This window comes from Gymnoscopelus braueri, assembly GCF_963280865.1.
Source record: "Gymnoscopelus braueri genome assembly, chromosome: 1".
NCBI lineage: Eukaryota > Metazoa > Chordata > Actinopteri > Myctophiformes > Myctophidae > Gymnoscopelus > Gymnoscopelus braueri.
Window position 1 is genome coordinate 47,417,673 of NC_137603.1, and position 24,567 is coordinate 47,442,239.

Below are 24,567 nucleotides of genomic sequence, written 5' to 3' on the forward strand. Positions count from 1 at the left end.
AGCTTGTGATCGGTTAATGTCGGCACACAACGGGGGACAAAACGGATGCCCGCCCCTCTGCTCCGGCGCCGGTGACGTCAGCGCTGCGCCGCCTCAGTTAGTCTGCGCTGCTGGTTGACGGAAGGAAGAAGGTATAATAATATGTTCATTTGTCCTGTCATGTTTTCTACACAACTAACGCACTGATCTGCAATTATAGTCTTTGAGCGTGTGAATATGCAGACACATATTTAAATATCAACTTTAAATGCACTTTTTCAAGTTTCATAGTAGACGTGTGTTTCCTATTAGCCTACAGGGTTGCGTTATCAGAGAGAGAGAGAGAGAGAGAGAGAGAGAGAGAGAGAGAGAGGTTTTCACAGACTGCGTATCAGAGATTTCAGTTCTTTATTTTGATCTCTTTTGGTCTACAGGTATGTGGATTGTTTGTTCATTTAGATTGTTGGTTGTGTTTGGCAGATTGATGCATTGAGCATCTGTATGTGCTATTTTCATGTTGTTAGTTAGTCAGAAGAAGCTTTTTGCTGTTAGTGTTCCCCTTGGATTACTGCTTGGGGATGGGAGTTGTGGGGTTTGTTTGAAATACAGGGGGCTGAGCTCAAGTATTTGGTGCTGGGCCGGGGGGAAGGACATTGGTTGCATCATGGGGCACAACATTACCTGATTTTAAAAGGTCAACATTATACATCTGCTGCACTCTGCAAACATTACATTGATCTAATTTACATGTTCAGTTTTTATTTTTCTATGGACAATTACTTGCAGAGAATCCTCAAATCAATGGCACTTAATACTTAATTGTTGTTTATTGCTGTAATATTTAGCAGCTTATGTTGCACAAATATGAATTATATTACGTGTCCGGGTTAAAAAGCGTTCTGAAATATTATTATCAATCATCATCAACATACATAACTAAATTGTATTTGCAAACCTATTCAAGATTTGTTGTACAGATTGATGTCAGTATCGCCAGGGTACATCAGCCTTTTCACAATTATCTCTTTAACTCATCTGTGCCTATACTGTACATCACACATTTTACTTTTCCATAACATTACAAACAAATAAATTGTGCTGTAGGCCTACATACTGTCATTATTTAAGGAATATTTACAGAATGCACATCTTTGTTTTTGCAATCTTGGGAAGATTCAAATTGATTCCCAAATTAAATTGAATCTAATACTGGCTGATAATTCGGTGGTCCGAAAGCACATACATTAGATAACTAACATTAAAAAACATATTTTGTTTATTTAATTAAAGAGTACAGTCTAGACCTGCTCTTTGTGAAAAGTGCTGGTAACTAAATTGGACAGTGGGTGCACTACTATATTAGTCATGCAAAGTGTACTATAAATCAGTGGTTCTCAACATGTGAGAACATCTTCAGGGGGGGTCCCCAAATGATTTTGGGGGTGTCCCCAGATGATTTTTGCTTAATGTGAAACATTGTTTTAAAACAGTAAACAAACCATCTAAATGTGACTATAAAACGGGACCTTTTTGATACCTCTAGAATAAAATAATAAGACCATTAATGCGTCAAATGTAATCAGCAAACTATACTATAACAAATGGCCAAACATTGGCCAAATTCTCAAATATTACCTAAGAAAGAGGCAAACATTTTGAAAATAGCCGATTTACAAGCACACAACGCCTCGCAGTGCGAGGCGTTGAACTGAGTCAAACTAAATCAACTCCTACAGTCTGTGGAACCGAGTCAAACTAAATCAACTCCCACAATTGTGCAAGTGCTTGTCAGGGTGGGGGGCCCCCAGTTAGAATATGATTATTTTGGGGGGTCGCGTCCTGAAAAGATTGAGAACCACTGCTATAGATCATCATGTGAGTTTGTGCTGGAGGAGGAGGGTTTTGTTGTGTTATCTGAGGGAGCCAGCATGTAGACTGCATTTCACTGAGACTGCATATCTGAGATTTCTGTTCTTTTTTTTCTACAGACAATCACCATTCTGCTGCCAGTAAAAGGGGGAAGCGACCAGCAGCCGTTTGTCTTCCGGGTCATTTCACAACCCAGATCTCACAGAGGTTAAAGGGTGTTCAGCCAGCCAGATAAAAGACTGTCCATTACACATATCAACGTACCGTATCAAAGAGAACTCTCTCGGAATGTATCTTCACAGACACAGTATAAACACAGAGTAGACCGCTATAGTTAATGAAAATGAGTGAGCCACCGAATAAAAAGAGGCGTGTTCAAAGAAAATGTAAGAGTTTCATAGAGAGGCCTCGACCCACACCAGCATCCCTACCAGAAGAAGGTCTGCTGTCAGATGTGGAAAAAGAAGCACCACCACCACCACCACCACCACCACCACCACTGGAGGAGAGAGAACAGGAGTCCCAACAGGCCCCTGTTTCCGCTGCGTCTGCTCCTACGGAGTGTATGGATACCTGCTGCCAGGAAACGGAATCCCTCACCCCAGTTCAGCCAGTTATTGCCAAGAAGGAAACTGGCAGGTCTTATGGAAATAATGTGGAGCGCTATTGTAACCCAGACTGGTACGCAAGTCGAGACTGGCTTGTGTTGTGCAGCACTCGAAAGCGGCTGATATGTCACGTTTGCCGCTTTGCCGCGTCTCGCAACCTAATCACGTTCTCCAATAGCGGCGAGGATAGCTTCTCCACTACGGGTGTAGGCAATTGGAAGAAATGCCCCCAGATCCTGGACAGGCATGCGAAAAGTTTGAAACACAAGATGGCTGTTAAGAAGAGGCGTTCCTACACACGACCATTAACAGAGCAAGCTCCGCTGTCAGACGAGGAGGAAGAGGCACCATCACCACCACTGGAGGAGAGCGAAGAGGAGTCACCTGTTTACGCTACATGTGGTTCTACGGTGTGTATGGATACCTGCTGCCAGGAAACTGAATTCCTCTCCCCAGCTCAGCCATTTATTACTAAGAAGGAAACTGCCAGGGCTTATGGAACTAAAGTGGAACGCTATTGTAACCCAGAATGGTACACAAGTCGAGACTGGCTTGTGTTGTGCAGTACTCGAAAGCGGCTGATATGTCACGTTTGCCGTTTTGCCGCATCTCGCAACTTAATAAAGCTCTCAAAATGCGGTGAGGAAAACTTCTTGACTGCAGGTGTAAACAATTGGAAAAAATGCCCCCAGATCCTGGACAAGCACGAGAAAAGTTTGAAACACCAGGAGGCTGTGCAGAAGAGGCTTTCCTACAAACTGCAGACATCCATTAAGCCGGTAGATCTGTCTGCTGAACAGAGCCATAGGCGAGAGGGCATCCTGCAGCAACTCCACTGTTTGCGTTTTCTTGTGAGGCAAGGCCTCACTATCAGGGGGCATGACGATAAGGAGTCAAACTTCCGTCAGCTGACTAGCTTAGTGACAAGAAAAAACAAAGTGCTGGAAAGTTTCATGGCCACAGGTAAATACTTCTCCCATGATATCCTGAACGAACTGCTACAACACATGTATCGGGTCTCGTTCAATGCGCTGCTGACCACTATCAGAGGTGCAAGACATTATGCCATAGTTGTGGATGAGACCAGGGACGTAAGTGGCAAAGAGCAGCTGTCCTTTTCTCTTCGATGGGTCTCAGGGGACTACACTGTGCATGAAGACTTCATCGGGATGCATGAATGTCCAGACGCTGATGCTCAGTCCATAATGCACACAATCGAGGACGTTCTGTGCCGGTGTGGTCTCGATATTATGGATATGCGGGGCCAGACCTATGACGGTGCATCTGTGCTGCGCGGGCAAATGTCAGCGGTGGCCAACCAAGTAAAGGAAAAAAATCCAAAAGCCCTTTCCATCCACAGCATGAGTCACAGCCTCAACTTGATTCTCCAAGAGGTTGCATCCAAGTGTCCAATGGTTAGGGGGGCCCTATCGCTCATTCACGACATTCACAAGATGATTGCCTCCTCACCGAAAAGGCTGGATATCTTTGCGAAAATGCGTGTCTCTCTCTCCTCCATAAAGCCGGTCGATGTAGGCAGTCTGAAACCCATGTGCCCTGCTCGTTGGACCTGCAGAATATCAGCTGTGAAATCCCTACTGGATAACTATGAGGGTGTGTATTATACACTGGATGAGATGATAAATGCAGGGGTTATGTCAGAGGCCGTCAAAAAGGCCCCTGGGGTGAAGGCACTGATGACCCAGTTTGAAGTCCACCTGGGCTTGAAGGTTTTCCTCCACCTGTTCTCCTCTGCTGAGAAGGTGGCACGTGCCTTTCAGACTAAGGACATAATAAGCACAGAAACTGTGCAGTCCAATGTGAACATGCTCAGTGCGCACTATCGGGGAATGAGGTCAGAAGCATTCTTTCATGAAATATATGAAAGCGCAAAAACGGCACTGACCCAAGCTCCCACCCTGCCTCCAATACAACGACCGTCTTGCCGCTATGAAGACTTTGTCGCGCCATATGCATTGCTAAACCCAGAAGAGCTATACAGGAGCCGGTTCTTTGAGGTGCTCGACCAGTTGACTTCTGAACTGGCCAGTAGATTTGACCAGCCCACCCTGCATCTCCTGTCTCACATCGAAAATCTCCTGCTCGCTGCTGTCAACAGGTGAGAGTATTATTTTCTGTTGTTCATGGCTTTGTACTGTATGTCTAGTCTACTGTATGTAGTAAGCACTTGGTTTATTTTAAGAACCGATAAGAAATTTGAAATCTTTTTAGATTATTATTTTTGTCAAAAAGGTTTAGGCCTTAAGGTCCCTACACACTGCTAGTTAATTGTTTTGCTATTAATTCACCTACATTTTAACTGCTGTTTGTGTCATTAGTATACCCACACAGAGCACGAATATTATGCTTATTAAAGTGATGTAATTCATTTTTGAAAGGTGGATTTTTCACGGATAATAAAAGCATCAACCTATATGAATGAGGCATCACCAAATTAATTGTTTGATGTGAAATATTCACCTTGTTCATAACATTCGTCATGTGTACGGACCTTTTAGGCTTATAATTACCAACATTGTTATGAACAATTATTATTACTATGGACATTGAAGTGGATGAGTATCAGTATACTATGCACTACCTCTCTTATATGTTGCTATTATCATCCTATAATTATGCCTATTATTGTTCTAACAGGTCAGATGAAGGGCCAGTTGAAATCCCCTACGATGTTGTCGTTCATTGTATTGGAGACGTGGACATGGCAAAGCTCTGCACACAGCTGACAATGCTCCCAAGCCTTTTGACAGACCACAACAAGACAAGTGAGCACTTCACAAGCGTAACCAAGATAGCATCACTGGTCGATGTGCTGGCAGCAGCGGGAGATGCAGCAGAACGTTTTAGTGAGGTCGACAAGCTACTGCGGCTCTACCTAATGGTGCCGATGACGAATGCTACTGCTGAACGGAGTTCCTCAAGCCTCCGTCAGCTGCAAAACTGTTCTCCAATGATGACCGAAAAACGCCTCAACCACATACTTTTCATGCACATCCACAAAAAGTTGACCGATGAGTTGGACATGAACGAGGTTTTGAAAAGCTTTTGTTTTGGGAATGACAGGCGAATCCAGTACTTTGGGCAATAGGGGAATAACCGTAACTGTAAATCTACAAGCTATAACCTTGTAGATCTGCTATTTTTGAAAAATCTTGAACATTTTTGCAAATCTTTGAATATGTATTTTTTAAAGCGAACATTTGTAACTCAGACCTTTGCTTCAGGAGGTCCCTGAAACAAAATATTTTACAAATGTTCGCTTTATAAAATATATATTCAAAGATTAGCAAAATATTTCACGATTTTTCAAAAATAGCAGATGTACAAACTCATAGCGTGGCACTCGGTGCTGCGCAATGAGCTTGTATATCTGCTATTTTTGAATAGCCTAAGAAATCTAAAATGACAGAGATGCGTTCCCGGATTGAATGGGTTAAGTGGTACAGATTGGTGGGCCGCGAACGCTTTCCTAACTTTCAAGTGGGCCAGAAAAGATAGAGAACCACTGCTATAGCCTATCTCCTCCACTCTCTCTCTCACTGGCTCATGATCAACGAGGTGCATTGTTGGCATTCAAGGTACAACATTTACAGTACATTTACAACAGATACATTTTGCCCTCCCTAATGGTTCCTAGAAAACAAGATGCTGTGTCAAGAATACATAATACTCAGGATTTGCACAATTTCTGAGTTCTAAATACGTCTTTGGAGGAAAAATAAATATCGGTGTGATACTGTATATTTCTTTAGTACTCTACTAACTACATTTGAAGTGCACACAGTAACAGCTTCCCTCCCTATTGTGATGAGAACAAAATGAGTCATCAAAAATGTGTATGTGTCCATAGGTAATTATTATCCTCTCCAACTACCCGCTAAAGTGGGTCATTAACACATCCCAGGATTAATTGCCTGTGAATGGGTTGAAGACTGGTGAAGTTATGGCCTTCTATATTCCCATATTTCCTGTCCTTTTATGCCTCCCGTGTGGGTGTGTGTGTGTGTGTGTAATATATATCTATATACCTTTATATGTCGTTGCTGTGTCAGAATACTCTTATTACTTTTTACGTTTTTACGTAAATTAGCTTGAGCTTGTAGATATTTTTTATTTTATTTGAATCCTGAAGAGTAACAGTTGACATTTTTATTTTATTTTTGAACCACAGATTGCGTAGCCTACAGTTGGTTGGTGATGTTGCTGCAACAAAATGCTGAATAAAATGTGTGTTTCAACATCTGAAACACAAATATACATGAGACACACATACATACGTGTGTGTGTGTGTGTGTGTGTGTGTGTGTGTGTGTGTGTGTGTGTGTGTGTGTGTGTGTGTGTGTGTGTGTGTGTGTGTGTGTGTGTGTGTGTGTGTGTACAAAAAAGTTTAAAAAAAGTTTAGATTCACATGTATTCATACAAGTAATTTCAGTAGTATGTATAAGTAATTTCACTATCATACATACAGTATAAGTAATTTCACTAACATAGGAAAGGTACTACTGTGGAATTTCAGATAAAATCCAGCTTTAAAATGAATTATACACTGAAACAAGCTGTTCTGCTGAGACATTTATTAAAAGAAAAACTATATTTTACAGTCAATAATTCCACTATTAGAAATGATAGCACACTGCCTTGAAATATCTCAAAATAAAATAAAGACTTCTGAATTATCATAGATGAGATATAATTTCTCAAAGCTTAGATTAGATTTAAAAGTAAATCTCCACAGACCAATTTCATTTCAGAATGACATCAGACCACACACAGAATGTCTCATAGAATTAAATGCATCTCATTTATTATGAATAACATGTTTCCTTAATCATGTGAGTTGTCTGACTGAACTAACTGCTCAAAGTGTTGGCAGCATTCAGCAGTGAAGTGAAGACAGATTCTGTTCTTTGCCTCAACACCTCTGGATGATCAAACTCCACAACCTCTGCATGTGAAAGAAAGAACATTGTGTGTTGTCAGTTAACACTGACAACATAAAAGTCTCCAGTTCATACTGGCAACATCACGGAGTCTCCAGTATACAGGTTCCCTTCCTGTGTTCCATGATCAGCTCCATGGTCTTGTCGAAGTTGAGAGACGTGTCAAGTTGCATTGCTAACTTTCTAACTTAATCACCAAGTTAGAGCTATGCATGGTCACACAATCATGGGTGGTGTTACAGGGAGTTGAAGAGGAGGCTCAGAAAAGAATCAGTGTGGCTGAGGTATTAGTAGACCCCATCTTCACTACCTGGTATTGACTCAACAGAAAGTCCAGGATCTGCCTGCACAGGTTGGAGTTGAGTCCTATAGGTCCCTGAGCTTGGTGTTGAGTCTGGAGGGACTATGGTGTTGAATACTGAGCTGTACCCCATGAACAGCATTCTAGGAGTTCCTTTTCTACAGGTGGGTGAGGGCAGTGTGGAGTGTCTGTGGATCTGTTTTGCCAGTAGGCAAATTGGTGAGGGTAGAGGGTGCACGGTTATTCCTGTTATTCCATTTCCTAGAGACAATATAACTGACTCCAGTACATATCCAGAACTGTTCAGGTTGAGAAACTTCACCAAGAGTAGCCATTCGGTACCTAACAGTATTGTAGTCACGGCTAGTTGACCCTTACTGAATAATCTTTATAGTGATACAGCAGGTAGTGTACTGTAGGGTGATGGGTATAGCTATTACTGGTTATTCGCTGCTGGGAGAGGTTAGTCTGACATGACTGCATCCTCAAACGATAACAGGGCCTAAAGAAAAAAGTAATAATAATGGAAAAATGGTGTGTCTTTCAAGATTGTATACTAGTAGAAGTTTTGCGGTAAAAATGTAAAAGATATCTTTGTGTGTGTGTTTGTGTATATACAGTATATATTAAATTAATATATACTGTATACTGTATATGCACAGTATACAGTGTATGTATCCTAAAATCTTATATAAGTGTAATATTATAATATATTCATTAAATGTATCGATTACTTAAATAATTGCAGCTCTATTTTGAACTTTGGGTTACAGGGCCGTACCCAATGGCCACACATTAGAGAGAGTTTTACCTTGAGTCAAAGCAGAGACAATGAAAAGACATTTTTGAAAATCATCGTCACGTAAATCATGCCCAAAATAGGGATGCCAGGTTGAAAGTGGTTAATTTGACTACCGTATATAGGTTATTCTGAGTCACTATGGCAAAGTACATCTCCAGTAAAGTCTTTCACTCTTTCACTTTCACAAGAAACGTAGGTTATATAAATTATTGTTCTAAACAAATGTGAGGCACATGCCACAGCCTGTGGGCATTGTACATCAGCACCTGCGGTCCACAGACCAAATAAAATCCAGTCGAACCTGATTCCTGACGTGAAGGAATGAGGACATTATTGTAATGACCGTTGGGTTGAAGATTCCCAGAGGGAGTTTTCCTCCTGACAGAAAGTGATTGCAGCTCCTACGTGGTCACTGGAAGGTATTTTCTGCATCAGAATGGCGTGGTTACATTCTTGGGGTTTATTTTTCAAACATTATAGCTCAATCTGACCGACATACCAGTGGTTATACCTGTAAATGCCCAATGCCTCCCTACTTGGCACTCAGCATCAAGGGTTGGATTGGGGGTAAGTCCCTGTGACTTGTCCAGGGGTTGTACTTGTACATCAAGCCGCCTCACGCTACAGAAACCAGAGATAGGCTCCTGCCCTATGGGCCTCATGGCTCGGCAAGGCTTATACCTGTTAAAGGCCATATATGCCATAAAAAGCAGTTTTCCTCCTGCCAGAAAGTGATTGCAGCTCCTACTGTACCTGGTCACTGGAAGGTATTTTCGGCATCTATTATTTTCTGGCTTGGTTTCATTCTTGGGGGTTATATTTAAAACATTATAGCCCAATGTATAATTATCAATACAGATATTGGGGATGGAGATGATGTTTTCTTGGTGTCCGTGTCCGTGTGTCCGTGTGTGTCCGTGTCGTGTCCGTGTGTGTGTGTCCACGCGCGCGTGTGTGTGTGTGTGTGTGTGTGTGTATGTACTGTATGTACATTTCCCTTGTCAATGACCAGAATTCTGTCCGTCTCCAGGACAGTGCCAATGCGTTGTACGACGGTGAGGACTGTACAGCTGTAGAAAACATCTCTGATGATTTTCTGGATCAGAACATCTGTCTCTGAATCGATGGACGCTGTCGCCTCATCTGAGGATGATCTGAGAGGAAAGAAGAGGAGAGCAGAGAGATGCGGGATGATGGAGAGGAGAATGGATGAAGAGAAATCGGAAACAGAAGTAGAGGCAAGTGAGGTGGTGAGAGGAGGGGTATGAGAAGTGAACGGAAGAGGAGGACAGAAAAGAAGAATGGGCAAGAAGATTTGTTGTTGTTCATATACATTATGAACAATATCGAGATGTGCCTGCCCTTTGGCTTCACTAGCATGAGGAGGACCAGACATAATGTCACAAATATAATCCAAACGGACTGCAGGCTAGACAGTCAGAAGAAGGAAGGACAGACTGACAGGGAGGACAGGGAGGTATCTTGGATTTTCTGAGCAGAGCTCTGGCCATACACAGCAGCTGTCTCTCTCCCACAGAGAAGTTCTCTCCATTCTCAACCACCTCGGCCTGGAGCTTCTCAGAACACCTAGAACTACTACTACTACTACTACTACTACTACTACTACTACTACTACTACTACTACTACTACTACTACTACTACTACTACAGCCCTAGGCAGAACTGAAAGTTCCCCATAGTAGCCGCCCATTAGTAATTGCAGCCAAATCAGGTTCAAAATCTTTGACAGAAGTATAGATTATGTTGGATTATCTTGGAAGTGTTAAAACCAATAAGGTAAATGTTTGGATTTGTGAGAATATGAGAACCATATTGTACCGTTCACTGGTTTCTATGACATTTATAATACCCATATATAGTACTTGCCGATCTTTTGGCTCACAAAAGCACAACAACTGACATTTGCTGTCGTGTCGCTCTATGTGTTGTGTCTTCTTAAGTAGATTTGTATTTCCAACATTTACTTAATACAACAATAAAGACGGTGAGCGTCGTTCTGGATGCAACGTGGGTTTGTTTATTCACTGCCGGTCTGTTACATGAATGAGATGCCTTGCATCACCCTCTATGATTACAGATCAGCACCAACAGGTGTCAGTGTATGTCAAAAAAAAAACTAACTAAACTAAAGTTATAAAATACAAATCAGAGGTAGGTCAATTGAGGTAGAATACAGATCAACAACCTTACATCATACACTCTTCACTTAAGCAGAAACAGATTGTCAACACTCAGCTGTCAAAGCAGGCAAGCACAATAATCTTGTCCCAAACTTTAACCAAAAATCAGACACAACATCAATGCACAAAACAGTACAATAACAACATGGTCTTCTTCTTTTCTCAGTTTCCTTTCTATTTTTTCCTTCTTTTCTCTAAGGGGCTGAGGTTGACTGCTCAGACCCTGACATAACCCTGGGGTTTATTATGCCCCATACTTCTGGGTATGTCACTAACTACAATTCCAGGTGCTTGGGTGCCCTCCACCCCCCTTTTCTCAGACCAGGTTGAGATGGTACATTCATGAAAATGGCTACGCCAACTCCAAAGAGCCTCAAAGACACTGATTCCCAAAACAGAAATTAAAGGAGGCGGACTGTATTCGGCAATACAGATTTGCTTCATGGTCTTTGAGATGGATGATTGGTTGATTGATTGATTGATTGATTGATTGATTGATTGATTGATTGATTGATTGATTGATTGATTGATTGATTGATTGATTGATTGATTGATTGATTGGTTCATTGATTGACTGTCCTACAGAGATAAATGACACTAACTTGATATCCTGCAAAGACAAAAAGCAATACTAGATAGACAAACAGAATTGTACTACAGAGCTGTACTTTCCTACAGACTAATGGAGAAATAGCTTAGTTAATTAGGCCTATCACTTTGAATGTGAATTATATAAATGTCTCAATCATCATCATCATATATTGAGCCCATAAGGGACAGCTTCATTCCTCTCAGCATGCCTAGGCCTTGGGACGGGGTCATACCCTTTGACCATTCTGACGGTGGGGCTTCAAATGTATCTTTCAAGACACATAAGAGAATGGAACAAGGCTTATAGTTTGAGTGAGTCAGCTGAGTCTATTGTTTAATGGGAGATAATTCTTTCATTTTGATTCAGATCGTCCAGCTACGACCTGAAAGTAATTGATTGCAATGCTGTACATCAGCCACTAGAGGGCACTGCTCTGATGGGACATGTGGATAACATGCTCCTACTAGACTAGCCTCGATCTCCAGGCTTTTATTGCTTAGTTTTGCTAAAAAATAAAAGCCTGGCCCAACGATAGCCCGTACTGGGTATGAGGAAGTGTTTCACTTCCCAACCAACCAGAGTGCAGTGGGCGTCGCTCGTAATGTTGTGTTAACGGGGCGGGGGTTGACGGACAGATCGGTGAACCAATGGGATCAGCCGCAGTTTCTCGCCGGCTCTTTACACCCGCCCCTTTATACACGAAATCAGGAGGGTTGCAGCAGGCTACTACTAGACTAACTGATGTCCTCTTTGTACAGTGACAGTCTCTCTGTACAGCATTTATTATATTGGCTGTCGGTTTTTGTTTTTATAATTGTGTTCCACTTTTTCCCTGTGACTGTCTATTTCAAAAGCACTTTGTAATTTTATTTTGAAAAGAAAAGATGTTATTATTATTCATATTATTATAATAATAATAATGATTATTAGTATTATTATTATTAGTACAACAATAATAATAATTATTATTATTATTATATATTTGTCACATTCTAGATTATTTTCAGGACATTGAGTATTTGCAAAGACAGGAGTGACATGCAGTGGAGGTTCACATAAACCTGGCTTAAATAATTTCCCCAATCAACAGGATGTTTATTTTATTTATGTATTTATTTGTTTGTTTGTTGTGAACGCTCTCAAAACTCTCTCTCTCTCTCTCTCTCTCTCTCTCTCTCTCTCTCTCTCTCTCTCTCTCTCTCTCTCTCTCTCTCTCTCTCTCTCTCTCTCTCTCTCTCTTCGTGACGTCACCCCTGGGCAGTCCCCGGCAGACAGGAGCGCTTGGTGTGACTCTGGAGGACTTTCCACTTGTAGTTTGCACGCCGACAGGACACTTCCTAATGAATTACCCCAATTAATTAAAACGGAGGACGGAGAGGCGTAAATGTATTTGTATATACACAGAAATATACTCTATCTAGTTGTTGGAAGTTGTTTTTTTATATTATATCCGTAGCTGTTGCTGGCGGAGAGACATCGTGTGAGACCTACTCGTTCATTATTATTTTGACATTTCATACTGATAGACTGTAAAACTCTTTGGTCTGTATCGAAATCTGCTGATAGTGTGTAACATCTAGTCAGAAGGGAGCCATAGCCGCGGCCCACCCATGGCCGCCGCCGTGACCTGCCGGGTCCAGTACCTGGAGGACCAGGACCCGTTCCTCTGCACCAGCTTCCCTGAACCCAGGCGTCCTCCTCATGTGGAGCTGGACCAGAACCTGGCCCTGGCGGAGCAGATAGCAGCCATACACAGCGTCCTGCAGGCTCCACTCAAGGTGAGATGGGGACAGCGTTACATTGTATGCTCTGTCGGCACTGTAGTGCCGCTCTTTCATCTGTGTGTGTGTGTGTGTGTGTGTGTGCGTGCGTGCAGTGGTGTAAAGTAACTTAAGTATGTCAATGTCAATAAAGACACAATACTGTAAATTAACATACAAAATGCACTTCATAAAGTACATTAAAACACAGTTTTTCCCAGTGTCCATTTTCATCCCACCATGCAGTCCTTAATGTTAGAGGATCCTGTTTCTAGTACACAGGCTTGTCAATCATCTCTAGATTCTCTTCACTGTGACCTAGTGTCCTTTTCAAATCAGTGCTTTCTAAATAATGAATAAATGGACCACATACAACCATACACTCTGAATACCTTCAACCATATTACTGTAACTTCTAATGAAGTTTAGTGTCCTTTCCAAATCAGTGCTTTCTAAATAATGAATAAATGGACCCCATACAACCATACACTCTGAATACCTTCAACCCTATTAACTTCTAATGAAGTTTAGTGTCCTTTCCAAATCAGTGCTTCCTAAATAATTAATAAATGGACCCCATACAACCATACACTCTGAATACCTTCAACCCTATTAACTTCTAATGAAGTTTAGTCTTCATTATGAATATCCTGCAATGTCCTTGTACTGTGGGTGAATGTCCAGAATACTTGGAACTGATACTCTGATGTTGGCAGCAGGTTGGTAGCCCACTGAAACCTGTAATTTGTCCTGCTAATGTTCAGTAATGATGACACCGCTTTATTCCAGGCAATTGTGTGTGGCTGCAGGCTCCCTGAGCCATGATGTAGCTCAAACATGTTGAGCTAACAAATCGTCTCTGTCGGGTGGAAACCTCATATGTCCAAAACTGTTACTTTTCAGTATTCTTCAAGCTCAAAGCACGTTGCTTCACGCCACGTTTCGAGCTCGTAGATCTGCTACTTTTGATACTTTTGTGTGACGCTGTATGATCAAGCAGGGCATTCATTTACGAAAAAACGAAAAAAGTTATAACATGGAGTTAAGAGGTTTCTGCCCGACAGCAACGAAATGCTTGTTCTGACACATCAGGAAAGAGTGAGTTTATCATCATTTATTCCTGGCTTCATGGAGTCATAATGGGAACATTTTACGTGTGAATTATTCCTGGTTATCTGAGGTTGAACGTGCCAACGTGGGACATATTTCTTTTTAGTTGACTGTCTTTTCTTTGTTCTGTTTATGAAGCGTGTACATGTTGAAGCCTCTGCCTCCTCCTCACAACCTTCTGTTAAAGATCCCTGTTAGAAGTCTGTGAAGCTACAGCACTGTATCCTACACGCCGTCTCTCCTACACATAGGAGTAGCTGTTTGTCCCACAGAGACATATGGCAAAAAAAAACTACAAAACAACAGCAACAGGGCATTGTTTAACAATGGATTCTCTTCCTTCACTGAGCCAGCCTGTTGTAACCTGATCGGTTTCAGAGTGGCTTGGAACTGTGTCAGCGCTTTGAGGTAGAGGTAAAAGTGGGAGGGTCATTTGATCTCAAAGCACGGTGTGTCATTTTTCTTTTCTAATGATGCCACATCATCTTATAGCACAATACTCCTTTAGTACTATACAGAAAAGATCGGATCATACTGTTCCACTTTTTGACATGAAAAATGGGTGCTTTCTATAGCAAGTAGCCTCATGTCATATTTTGAGCCCCACTGGCGATGGGGCTTTAAGGATGTGCCGAATTTCCAATTTGCACGCAATATAACAAAAACCAATGGGTAGATTGGCATGACACTTGTTGTGTGCATTCATGCTACCCGTAAGATGATCAAATCTGGGATTGCAGGACTTCCGCATTTAAAACGCTACTGCGCGTGCGCCTACCGTTTTGAAACCCTAGTGCGCCTGCTCTGTGCTCAAGTCCGCATTTGGTCAAATCAAGAAAAATGCGGAAGTAGAGCAATCTTCCGGGTGCTTCATGCGCTGGTGAGCAATTTTCATTGAAATGAATAGGTGGGGGCGGGGCCGTCCGCTCTCTAGATATACAGTATTATAACTATGGTCTTTCCCCATCTCTACACTAACGGCAAATGGTGAAAAAATAGCCTGACCCTTTTTTTTATTATTACTGCAACCTTGCAGCGTGTATATAATTGGGGGCGTCCTTAGAGAGGCTGTCTGGTAATCAGAAGGTCACGGTTGGCCTCCCGTCCCACCCATGTCTACGTGTCAAAGTGTCCCTGAGCGAGACACTCACCCCCTAACTGCCCCCCCCTCCCCCTCCCCGCTCATCATGACCATCTGAGCAAAGCCATCGGCTGGGTGAAGTTGAAACTGAATTTCCCCCACGGGATTAATAAAGGTCTACAACAAAAAGTAGGTCTGTTTGTCTGCCCAAAACTTTCAAGCGCAAACCAAGAGCTGATTGCAGCTTATCGCGGATTACATGCCTGTTTTTTTTATTTGTTCCAGTGAAAATGCCAGTTTTGTGTCGTTGAGACTGGTACATTCCATCATAATGAGAGCAGTCGGCCTCTTACTGCAGATCAGATAAAGGCGGTGGACCCCTCTGAAACAAACTCCTCCATCCTGCGGTCCCCAAGCCATAATCGGCTCCATCAGACCCCTGCAACAGATCGACTCCAAGGCAGTCGGAGCACAGTTAGATCGCAGTAACAGATGCAGAGATCACATTTTGTGGACAGATGATACTTCAATCCAAAATACAAATGGTATTCATTTATTTATGTTTATGCTGCACTTTCACATTCACATTGTAGGAATAATGTCCTGCAATGATGAACACAGACCGACCCTGGAGGACAATATGGGGTTTAAAATATTGTTGTGGTATTTCGTTTAATTGTTGTGGGAATGGCCCTTGAAAACAAAGCATTTAATGTATCACTGTTTTTTCATATTTGCTGATTTGAAAGAAGAGCTTCAAACATTCGGCGAAAGTAGCAGATCTACAAGCTCACAATGCATCACGCTGCAACGTGTTGTGAGCTTGTAAATCGTCTATTTTCGGCGAAGAGATTTGGTGTAGAGGGAAAAAAGGAGGGGACCAAGAAGTATAGACCCCTGTTCAACCATAGGGTTTTTTTGTGCCATAGCCACACGGTTGCAAATAAGCCATTTGAATGAACACCAAGTGGAGGCTCTGAATGGTTGATGATTAAGGTTGTGCTTTTATTGAAATGAAATAAGTGTGTTCTAAGTGTACCAAATCAGTGCACCAGACAGCAGGCTCTAGAGTGGGATTTGATCCTAGACCTGATAAGGAGGTGGTCTTAATCACGACAGCTGCTGTGGAACCCTTTCGTTTTAAGTTGATTAGATTCTCCAATACAACATTAAAACAACATTTAAGTCAGTTTGATGAGACGTGTGGCTGCAGACGGACACATTTGCTGTTGCAGTGATCGAATCTGTGATTATTTATTTACAGATCAGTCTGACCACTAGCCCATGCATGCTGCCACCCATGGAGGATGGCCTTGTTGATTCTCCTAAACAGGAATCCAAATGCAGTTTTTCTTAGTGCTCTGCTCTGGTCTTTTCCTATAGTTTTCATTGTTTTTACAGGAAAGTGTTGTGTGTTTTCTGGTCTAAACTGAGCTGCCTCTAAGAGGAAGAGGGTGGGTTCTGTAAATAGCTGATAAGGTCTGAGGAACAGGCTGGCCTGCTCCGTGGAGGGCTGGGAGGCCAGCCCAGCAGCAGTGACTACTGGAGCTTCTGGAGTATGCAGTGGGAGGGTGTAGCAATAAGACCATGTTTGCTGCCCTGACGGTGATAAGGGCTAAAAGGGCTCTTCCTTCCTTCCACACGATGAGTTGGATTTCCACAGTTTTCTCATCATCAGCGTCATGAGGTTATTCAACTTCAGCATAGACGTTCCCAGTGGGATTGGGAACCACTATCCCTGGTGGTGTTAACGTCTTGCTGTAGCCATCGAGTTACACAGGAAATAGAACCCCTAATCCCGGCAGTGTACTTTAAGTGCCTCACTCTTCCCGTTAACCTTTTGAACATTTTTTGGCCGGGGTCCCTCAGGGGTCTATGGGTCCCTTCCTTTTTTTTTTTTTTTTTTTTCTTTTTACCTCTATACCAAATCCCTTCACTGGAAATAGCTGATCTACAAGCTAACAATGCATCACGTTGCAACACGTTGTGTGCTTGTAGATCTGCTATTTCCACCCAATGTTTACCTATTATAACATGCCCAGAATAGGGATGCTAGGGTTCGATGTGGTTAAACTATGTTCCCACTGGGATAGAACCTGTAACCCTAGCACTGTTGTGCCTTGCTCAATAAAGGTTTATCTTACATATTGAGCTTCAAAGAATGTAACCCTGGGCTCCACAGCTAAACAAGTTATTAGGTATTCTTGGTGTAGTTGGTACTTTGACAGAGAATGTGTTGTTGGCTGGTATCAGAAGGTCATAATACATGCCACACATCATAGAAACATGAGGCATGACCATGAAACACCAGAGACATACCTCTCTATGACTCACTCTACAAACAAGACTAACACATTGACTGTCAGCCAAAAGCAGTCAGACCAGTGACAGATAAACTATAAATAGATGTCCATGTTCATGTTCATGTATTCTGACCTCAACCCCAAATTAGAGAAAGTACTCTCTGTTGTTGGTAGACGTTAGGAAATCACCCACAGCCACTGGAGACGTTTAAAGACCATGGAAGTTAATCAAACCTCAGTCATTTGTAGGTCACCTTCAAACGTTTTTGTGAATATAATTGCACACAAACATAGCATAGCATGAATTCCTTGCGTGCATGTACTGCATGTGCTGCGCGTGCGTGCATGTACGTGTAACTCGACGAATCTAAAATGACACAGAAGCCTTTCCCAGAATTTATGGGTTAAAGCTTTCTTCCCCTCTCATTCTCGCTCTCTACTATCCACCTCTTTCCCCTGGTCTCTTTTTCTCTGTTGTTTGGTCTATACTTATGCACATCGTTCAACATTTACTGTATGTAAGTGGGAAAACCTGCATTGGAGGAGAAAACTATCCACCTTCATGTAGTTAGATTTTAAATTGATTTTATTTATGTGGTTTAGCTTTGAACACTGATCACATTGATGTTTTAATACTAAGTTGTAATTTGAGACTAGAGCTGTTGTGTGAGGTTAGTGCACAATTCATTTCATGTGCTTTTTACCCTGTGATTGGTATTGTTGGCAATAAAGCTGAACCTTGAACCCTTGATCCTGTCCTCTATTGATCAGGGTTCCCAATGCGACCTGAAAAACCTTTTCTAGTAATGGAAAAGTCATGAACATTTTATTTAGTTAAAAGAATGTATGTGCAGTAGAGATATTTCAAATGTCAAAGTATCTAAATGATCCCTCCTCAAAAATGGTACGTTAAATTAGATGTTATCATTATCATAGAGTGTGGAATAGAATGTAGAATAGAGCAACAACATTTTCCAGCTGTGTTTAGTCTTAGTCACTCTAGTCTAGATAAGGAGAAAATCATGAAATGTTTAGTATTTTGATCATTAACTAAGTTCAGTTCAGTTAATTTTATTTTAATTTGGGATATTGGACATAAGTAGTGAAGTACATTAAGCCCTCTCCAGACCAATCTGAGTCGGCCCGATTTTGGGCCGAATTGGCTTCGGGAAGCGTCGGCCAGTCGGTTAGGGGTCCGTCGGGGGGTCCGTCGGGACCTTTTCGGCCGACCCAGAGCCGACCGAACATGTTCAGCTTTTTAGCCGACTGGTAGCGCAGTGGCAGTGACAACAGAGGGCTGTCGGTGTTGCCAGATTATGTGAGAGAAACAAGCGACCATGTCTATGAAAACCTACATTCACTGTTTCTTGTTGTTGCTCCCAGAGAGAGAGAGATTGATTGATTTGCCCTACTTTTGCGCTGTGGTGATTGGGAGCAGGTGTGTAAATTTGTCCAGTGACGGAGTCACATGCATCCGTGTTTATGTATAAATATGTAATGCGCAAGTATGTAAACATGTCCTTCTGAGTGGGAGTTCAAGCATTGCATGAATAGGCTCGTAAAGCAGGGAGATAGTGACAGAGGAAGAGTGGTAGAGGGGGAGAGACAGAGGGGGGAGAAAGAGAGAGAGAGAGAGAGGGAAAGAGAGAGAGAGAGGGAAAGAGAGAGAGGAGGGGAGAGAAAGAGAAAGAGAGAGGGGAGGAAGACAGAGAGAAAGTGGGAGACGGAGAGAGAAACGGAGGGAGGGAGAAAGAGGGAGGTAAAAAGCGGCAGAGAGAGAAGGAAAGAAAGAAAGAGGGAGAGACAGAGGGAGAGAAAAAAGGGAGAGTGAAAGATTGAGAGAGAAAGAGCGAGCGAGAGATTGAGGAGACGGAAAGAGGGAGAGAGAACGAGCAATTAAGTGAATTGCTTTCACCTGCTGCTGCTGCTGCTGTGCGGAGTGTGCTACAGGGCATATCTCCGCCAAGCCAGGGTGACCTACCCAGGCTCATGAAATTCATATTCAGGCTAGTAGCCAATTAGAATGAAATCTTCAAAAACGGACTCATATACTGATACAGAACCATATATTGGCTATATATTATGGCTGTCGGGTGGAAATCTTGTATGTTCCTTTTTTATTATTATTTAAAAACAATTTAAAATCGTGAAAATAGCCAATCTACAAGCTGTAATTATTAATAATTAAGAAATACTATATTTTAAAGAGTGAAAAATCAACTAAAGTCATTATTAGTGCAAGTTCATTCACATTTCATTTGAATGAAAATAACTTGTGGGTAAAATACATTCTGTGAATCTAATGTGATTAATGTGACCGCTACTTCAGTCAGTGAAGTCCAGGGCTGAATGTGACATATTGAGACCTATATAACTAAATATTGGTCATTTGCCAACACATTATTTTGTGAAATAAATGGGTAATATTTCACAGATAGTTATACTATTCTTATAATATATTAAAATACAATCATCCTTAACCTTCAAGTTAAATGCATTATTTCCGTGGACTTAAAAATCATTTTTGGACTTAAAAATCTTTATTATTTTTTTGGATGGCCTTCCTGCCCTGGCAGGAAGGCCGGGCAGGGCCTTTGTGCCCTCCAAAAAATTACAACACCAAAGGCCAAGTGGCCTTGCCCCTAAAATGACGAAATTCCAGGCTTGAATGCAATAGATGTACTCTGAGTCTGTTACAAGTAAAAGTCTGGAATTCAACATTTACTTGAGTAAAAGTACTAAAGTATTGGTATAAAAATGTACTTAAAGTACCAAAAGTAAAAGTACAAAAATGTTTGAAAATAGCAGATCTACAAGCTCAGAACGCGTGCATCGCAACACGTTGTGAGCTTGTAGATCTGCTATTTTCAAATAGCTTAAAAGTATAAAATAGGGCTAAAGTGGTTAATGTATGTTTCATAATGATTTATATCTGCAAAGTAACTAGTAACTAAACATTTCAAATAATTGTTGTGGAGTACAAGTATAGACAATTGGAAATACTCCAGTAAAGTAAAAGTACCTCAAAATTGTACTTAAGTACAGTACTTACATGTACTAGTTACTTTACACCACTGCACGTCAGTGAAGAAAAAACGCTTCCCTAAGTGGCTTTGCAGGGAAACAAGCCCAAAGTCGCTTATAATAAGCAGACCTGGCAACGCTGGCACGCTAAAAGTCTAATTAGCACATGAATGGCCAGTCGGCTGACAGACTTAAATGGCAACTTTTGCCAACCGAATACCAGTCTGTTGCAGTCTGGAGTAGTCTGCAATAGTCTGGACGAGTCTGTTTGGTGCGGAGTTGCCTTTACACAAATCGCCAATATTTTACCTGCTGCTACTGCAGCAATGTCCAAGAGTCTGAAAAAGGGCTAGGGAGAAGCACTAGGCTTGTCGGGCCCTACCCCTGGAGTCTTACATCTCTCTTTTTCTTTCTTAAAAAAAAAGAAAAAAAGCACGCCTCATGGCGTACATACATACTTATACATTACTACACACTATACACACATACCTGCACATGTCCACATACATACACCACACATACACATGAGTGAAAGCAGGACCAGCTAAAAGGGCCTTCATTTGACTGGTCATAGATAATTAATTATGTCTTTAGGCATTATCTTAAAAATAATATGAACATCATTGTAATAATAACTCAGGGGGTCACATAACATTTTCTGGAAATGTTTACTGGAAATAAAATTCTTGAAAAGATTTGGATCCCTGAATCAAAAGCCCATCCATCCCTATTGTTATCTGTCTTGTCCCTTGCATTATCCATTGGAGTATTAATGGCAGCTATTTAAGCAATTCATGTTCTTCTTTTTTTCTGTGTCTGTCTCCCAGTTGGAGGACTGTACTCTCCAGTTGAGTTTTAATGGCAGTTATCTGGACCTGGACTGTTCTCTGGACGAGCAGAGGGACGAGCTGGAACACTTCTATGAAGATGTGGCGTAAGGACATGTCTATGACTCCGTCTGTCTGTTTGTCTCACAGTCTGTCTGTCTGTCTATGTATGGCTGTTATCTGGGTGAACTAGTCATTTAAACGTCCTCTCCTGCTTTTGAGTCAGGACCCTGATCAGGCATGTGCAGTCAGGGATTGAAACCTACGACATCATCATGACCTCATAATAATCCTACAGATGACAAGAGGGACAGTCAGTTTAGGAGAGAGAGATGGAAGGAAACCTGAGAGGGACATGGTGTCTGTGGCTGTACTATGAATCACCCCATTCAATTGAAAGGAATTGTACAATCTCTTCAACCCCGCTTACCCGGGTTACACAAATTACTCCCAAACCCCCATTTAATGGAATTAATCCAAATGTCCCCATTCTATGGAGTAGAGTTGTACAATCTCCGCTCACATTGTGCCAAGGACCGCCCATACCTTCTTCTGATTGTCTGTGACGGAGGCACGCCGTCTGAAGTGCACTTGAGCCACGAAAGGCATCACCGAGCGAGCTCAGGTGAGCGAGTCACCCTGCCGAACATTGCGAGGTAGAGATTGTACAATGCCACCCCATAGAATGGGGACATAAGCAAACCTTATAGCAACAAAAATTGCACCCAGAAATGTTATTAATGATATTCTATCCCCATTCTTGCCTAAAAAGCAACAACATAATGTTGGAACAGGAGATTAACTTTAAGGTACCTTTTCTGTTTGGTACTCAGAAAGTGCTGTCATGCTTTTGATTATTACTCACACACGCACGCACGCACAGACACACACACGCGCACACGCACAGACACACACACACACCTGCTCGTGCCATAGTGTAATAGTCATTCTAACAATCAGGCTGGATGATTTTCCTGTCTGGACAGGAAGTGTGACAAAATCGCGTCATTTAAACAACAGAATCCATTGTCTGATACAGGAAGCTGTTATGGTGAACAAATTAAAAACAGCATTAACTGCAGTCATGCTGCTGTTTATCCGACAGAGACATTACTGCACACAGTAGGGGTTCAACAGTTAATCAAACTAATCGATTTAATTGATTATAAAAATCGATTTTAATAGAATATTTTTTTAATGCAGTAGCAAAACACCTCAAAATAGCAGATCTACAAGCTCACACCGCATACATCGCAACACGTTGTGTACATTGCCTATGTATGTGTAACACTGATGTACGACAAAGTATAAAATAGGGGTTAAGTGGTTAATTGATAATACAATTGTTTTTGGTGTAAAATTGATCATTTATTAAAAACCTTATTTTTTTCAAAACACAACTTTATTCAATTAATTGAAAAAGTAATTGATAGAATATTAAAGTGTCAAAGTCACACAGGTCTCACACAGTCTCACTTGTTGGCGGCCTGTTCTAGTCACTACATTTAAGTTAGATCAGTGATTCCCAACTTTTAGATTTTCAAGGACCCTCAGTTTGAAATGCATTAGGCCACGGACCCCCCATCCCTTACCGTTTTCTAAACGAAAATACACTAGTATAGATCCCTGAGGGACCCCACTCAACCATATGGGGGTTTAAAGGAGTAGTTCACCCAAAAAATGACTTATTTTCTATCAATTGCATACCCCATGAAGCCTTGAATCCATGGATTTATTTGTGTTTTTGTCACATTCCTAAGCTAATAATTTGATTCCTGTCTCCTACCGGCTAATGTATCCGGTAGGAGACACAAAGTAGATTATTTGTGTCTCCTACCGGAAATACACCCAGGCATCAAATTATTGGCTTAGGAATGCGACAAAAACCAAAATAAATCCATGTATTCAAGGCTTCATGGGGTGTGCAATTGATAGAAAATAAATCATTTTTTGGGTGAAATCCTCCTTTAAGTGGTTAAATGTCACCAGACGTATCAGGAGACAGAGATCTCTGATTGTCTGTCAACGTGAGACTACACCACAACCTACCCCGTCTCTGTTTATGTTGTCAACACCTCCTATACAGTATGAGGTCACTAGACGCACTGTCGATCCTATAGCCTGCCCCTTCTATGATGTCACTAACTAAGCTACCGGCTCTGCTGTTAAGTCACTAGAACACATATCCTGCCCTCGTCTGTGATGTCACAAACTTATTTTTAGAGAAAGAGCAACAAGCTGTTCTCTGATCTGGAGGCTGTTTGTGTTGGATCAAATCTGTCTATTACACACACACACACGCACGCACGCACGCACGCACACACACACACACACACACACACACACACACACTGTCTGTGTGCATGCATGTGCATTTGCTGTCCCAGCTGGAACTTTGGCTGTAGAAATGGGGGGATGGTGGTGCTTATACGTCATTTGAAACGGTACCTGGAAAGTGTGTGTGTGTGTGAGAGAGTGAGAGAGAGATTATTATGACTGTGCGGTCGCTGTGAAAACCTATACTCAAATGTTCCTTTTTTAGACACACAGACTCTTTCTTTCTCTCTCTTTCTCTCACACTGACCCAATCTCTCTTTTTCTCTTTCTTTCTTCCTGCCCCCCATTCTCTCCATCTTTTCTCCTCGTCCGCCCTTCCACCTTTCTCTCTCTCTCTCTCTCTCTCTCTCTCTCTCTCTCTCTCTCACACACACACACACACACACACACACACACACACACACACACACACACACACACACACACACACACACACACACACACACACACACACACACACACACACACACACACACACACACACACACACACACACACACACACACACACACACACACAGAGAGAGAGTCAGGACATACTTTCCATACCTCTGCTGTCCTCTGTCTTTCCATACTCTAATCCGTGCTCTGCATCACAGCAGGCGTATTTGTGTGATTGAAAGAGAGTTTTTCTTTTTAGCGCTTGTATTCTGTCTTTACCTTCAGCTTGCTGCACGACACACCTTTCCACTGATAGCGTAATAATAGCAAAATAGTAATTATACAGTACGTATATATAATTTGACTACTGGTGTGGTCCTGGGTCTTATCTAATGTGTGGGTCTATAGATTTATTGCACGCCTGGTCGAATT

General features: G+C 41.8%; 2 protein-coding genes across 8 annotated transcripts in view; both read left to right on the top strand.

Moving 5' to 3' along the window:
• The first annotated feature begins 2,577 nt into the window (after nt 1-2,577).
• LOC308082492 (zinc finger MYM-type protein 1-like) lies at nt 2,578-6,712 on the top strand. Its single transcript, XM_080424254.1, has 2 exons — nt 2,578-4,575; nt 5,115-6,712. The coding sequence occupies exons 1-2, from the start codon at nt 2,726-2,728 to the stop codon at nt 5,563-5,565; spliced, it is 2,301 nt and encodes a 766-aa protein (XP_080280380.1). The 5' UTR covers nt 2,578-2,725; the 3' UTR covers nt 5,566-6,712.
• Nucleotides 6,713-12,625: 5,913 nt separating this feature from the next.
• The window catches only part of fhod1 (formin homology 2 domain containing 1), an 84,797-nt gene continuing 72,855 nt past the window's right edge, over nt 12,626-24,567 (top strand). For all 7 annotated transcript variants that reach the window (XM_080435146.1, XM_080435147.1, XM_080435148.1 and 4 more), the window contains exons 1-2: nt 12,626-13,091; nt 21,419-21,525. In XM_080435146.1, the coding sequence (XP_080291272.1) occupies nt 12,924-13,091; nt 21,419-21,525 (275 nt within the window). In that variant the 5' untranslated portion in view covers nt 12,626-12,923. The remainder of the gene's footprint in view (nt 13,092-21,418; nt 21,526-24,567) is intronic.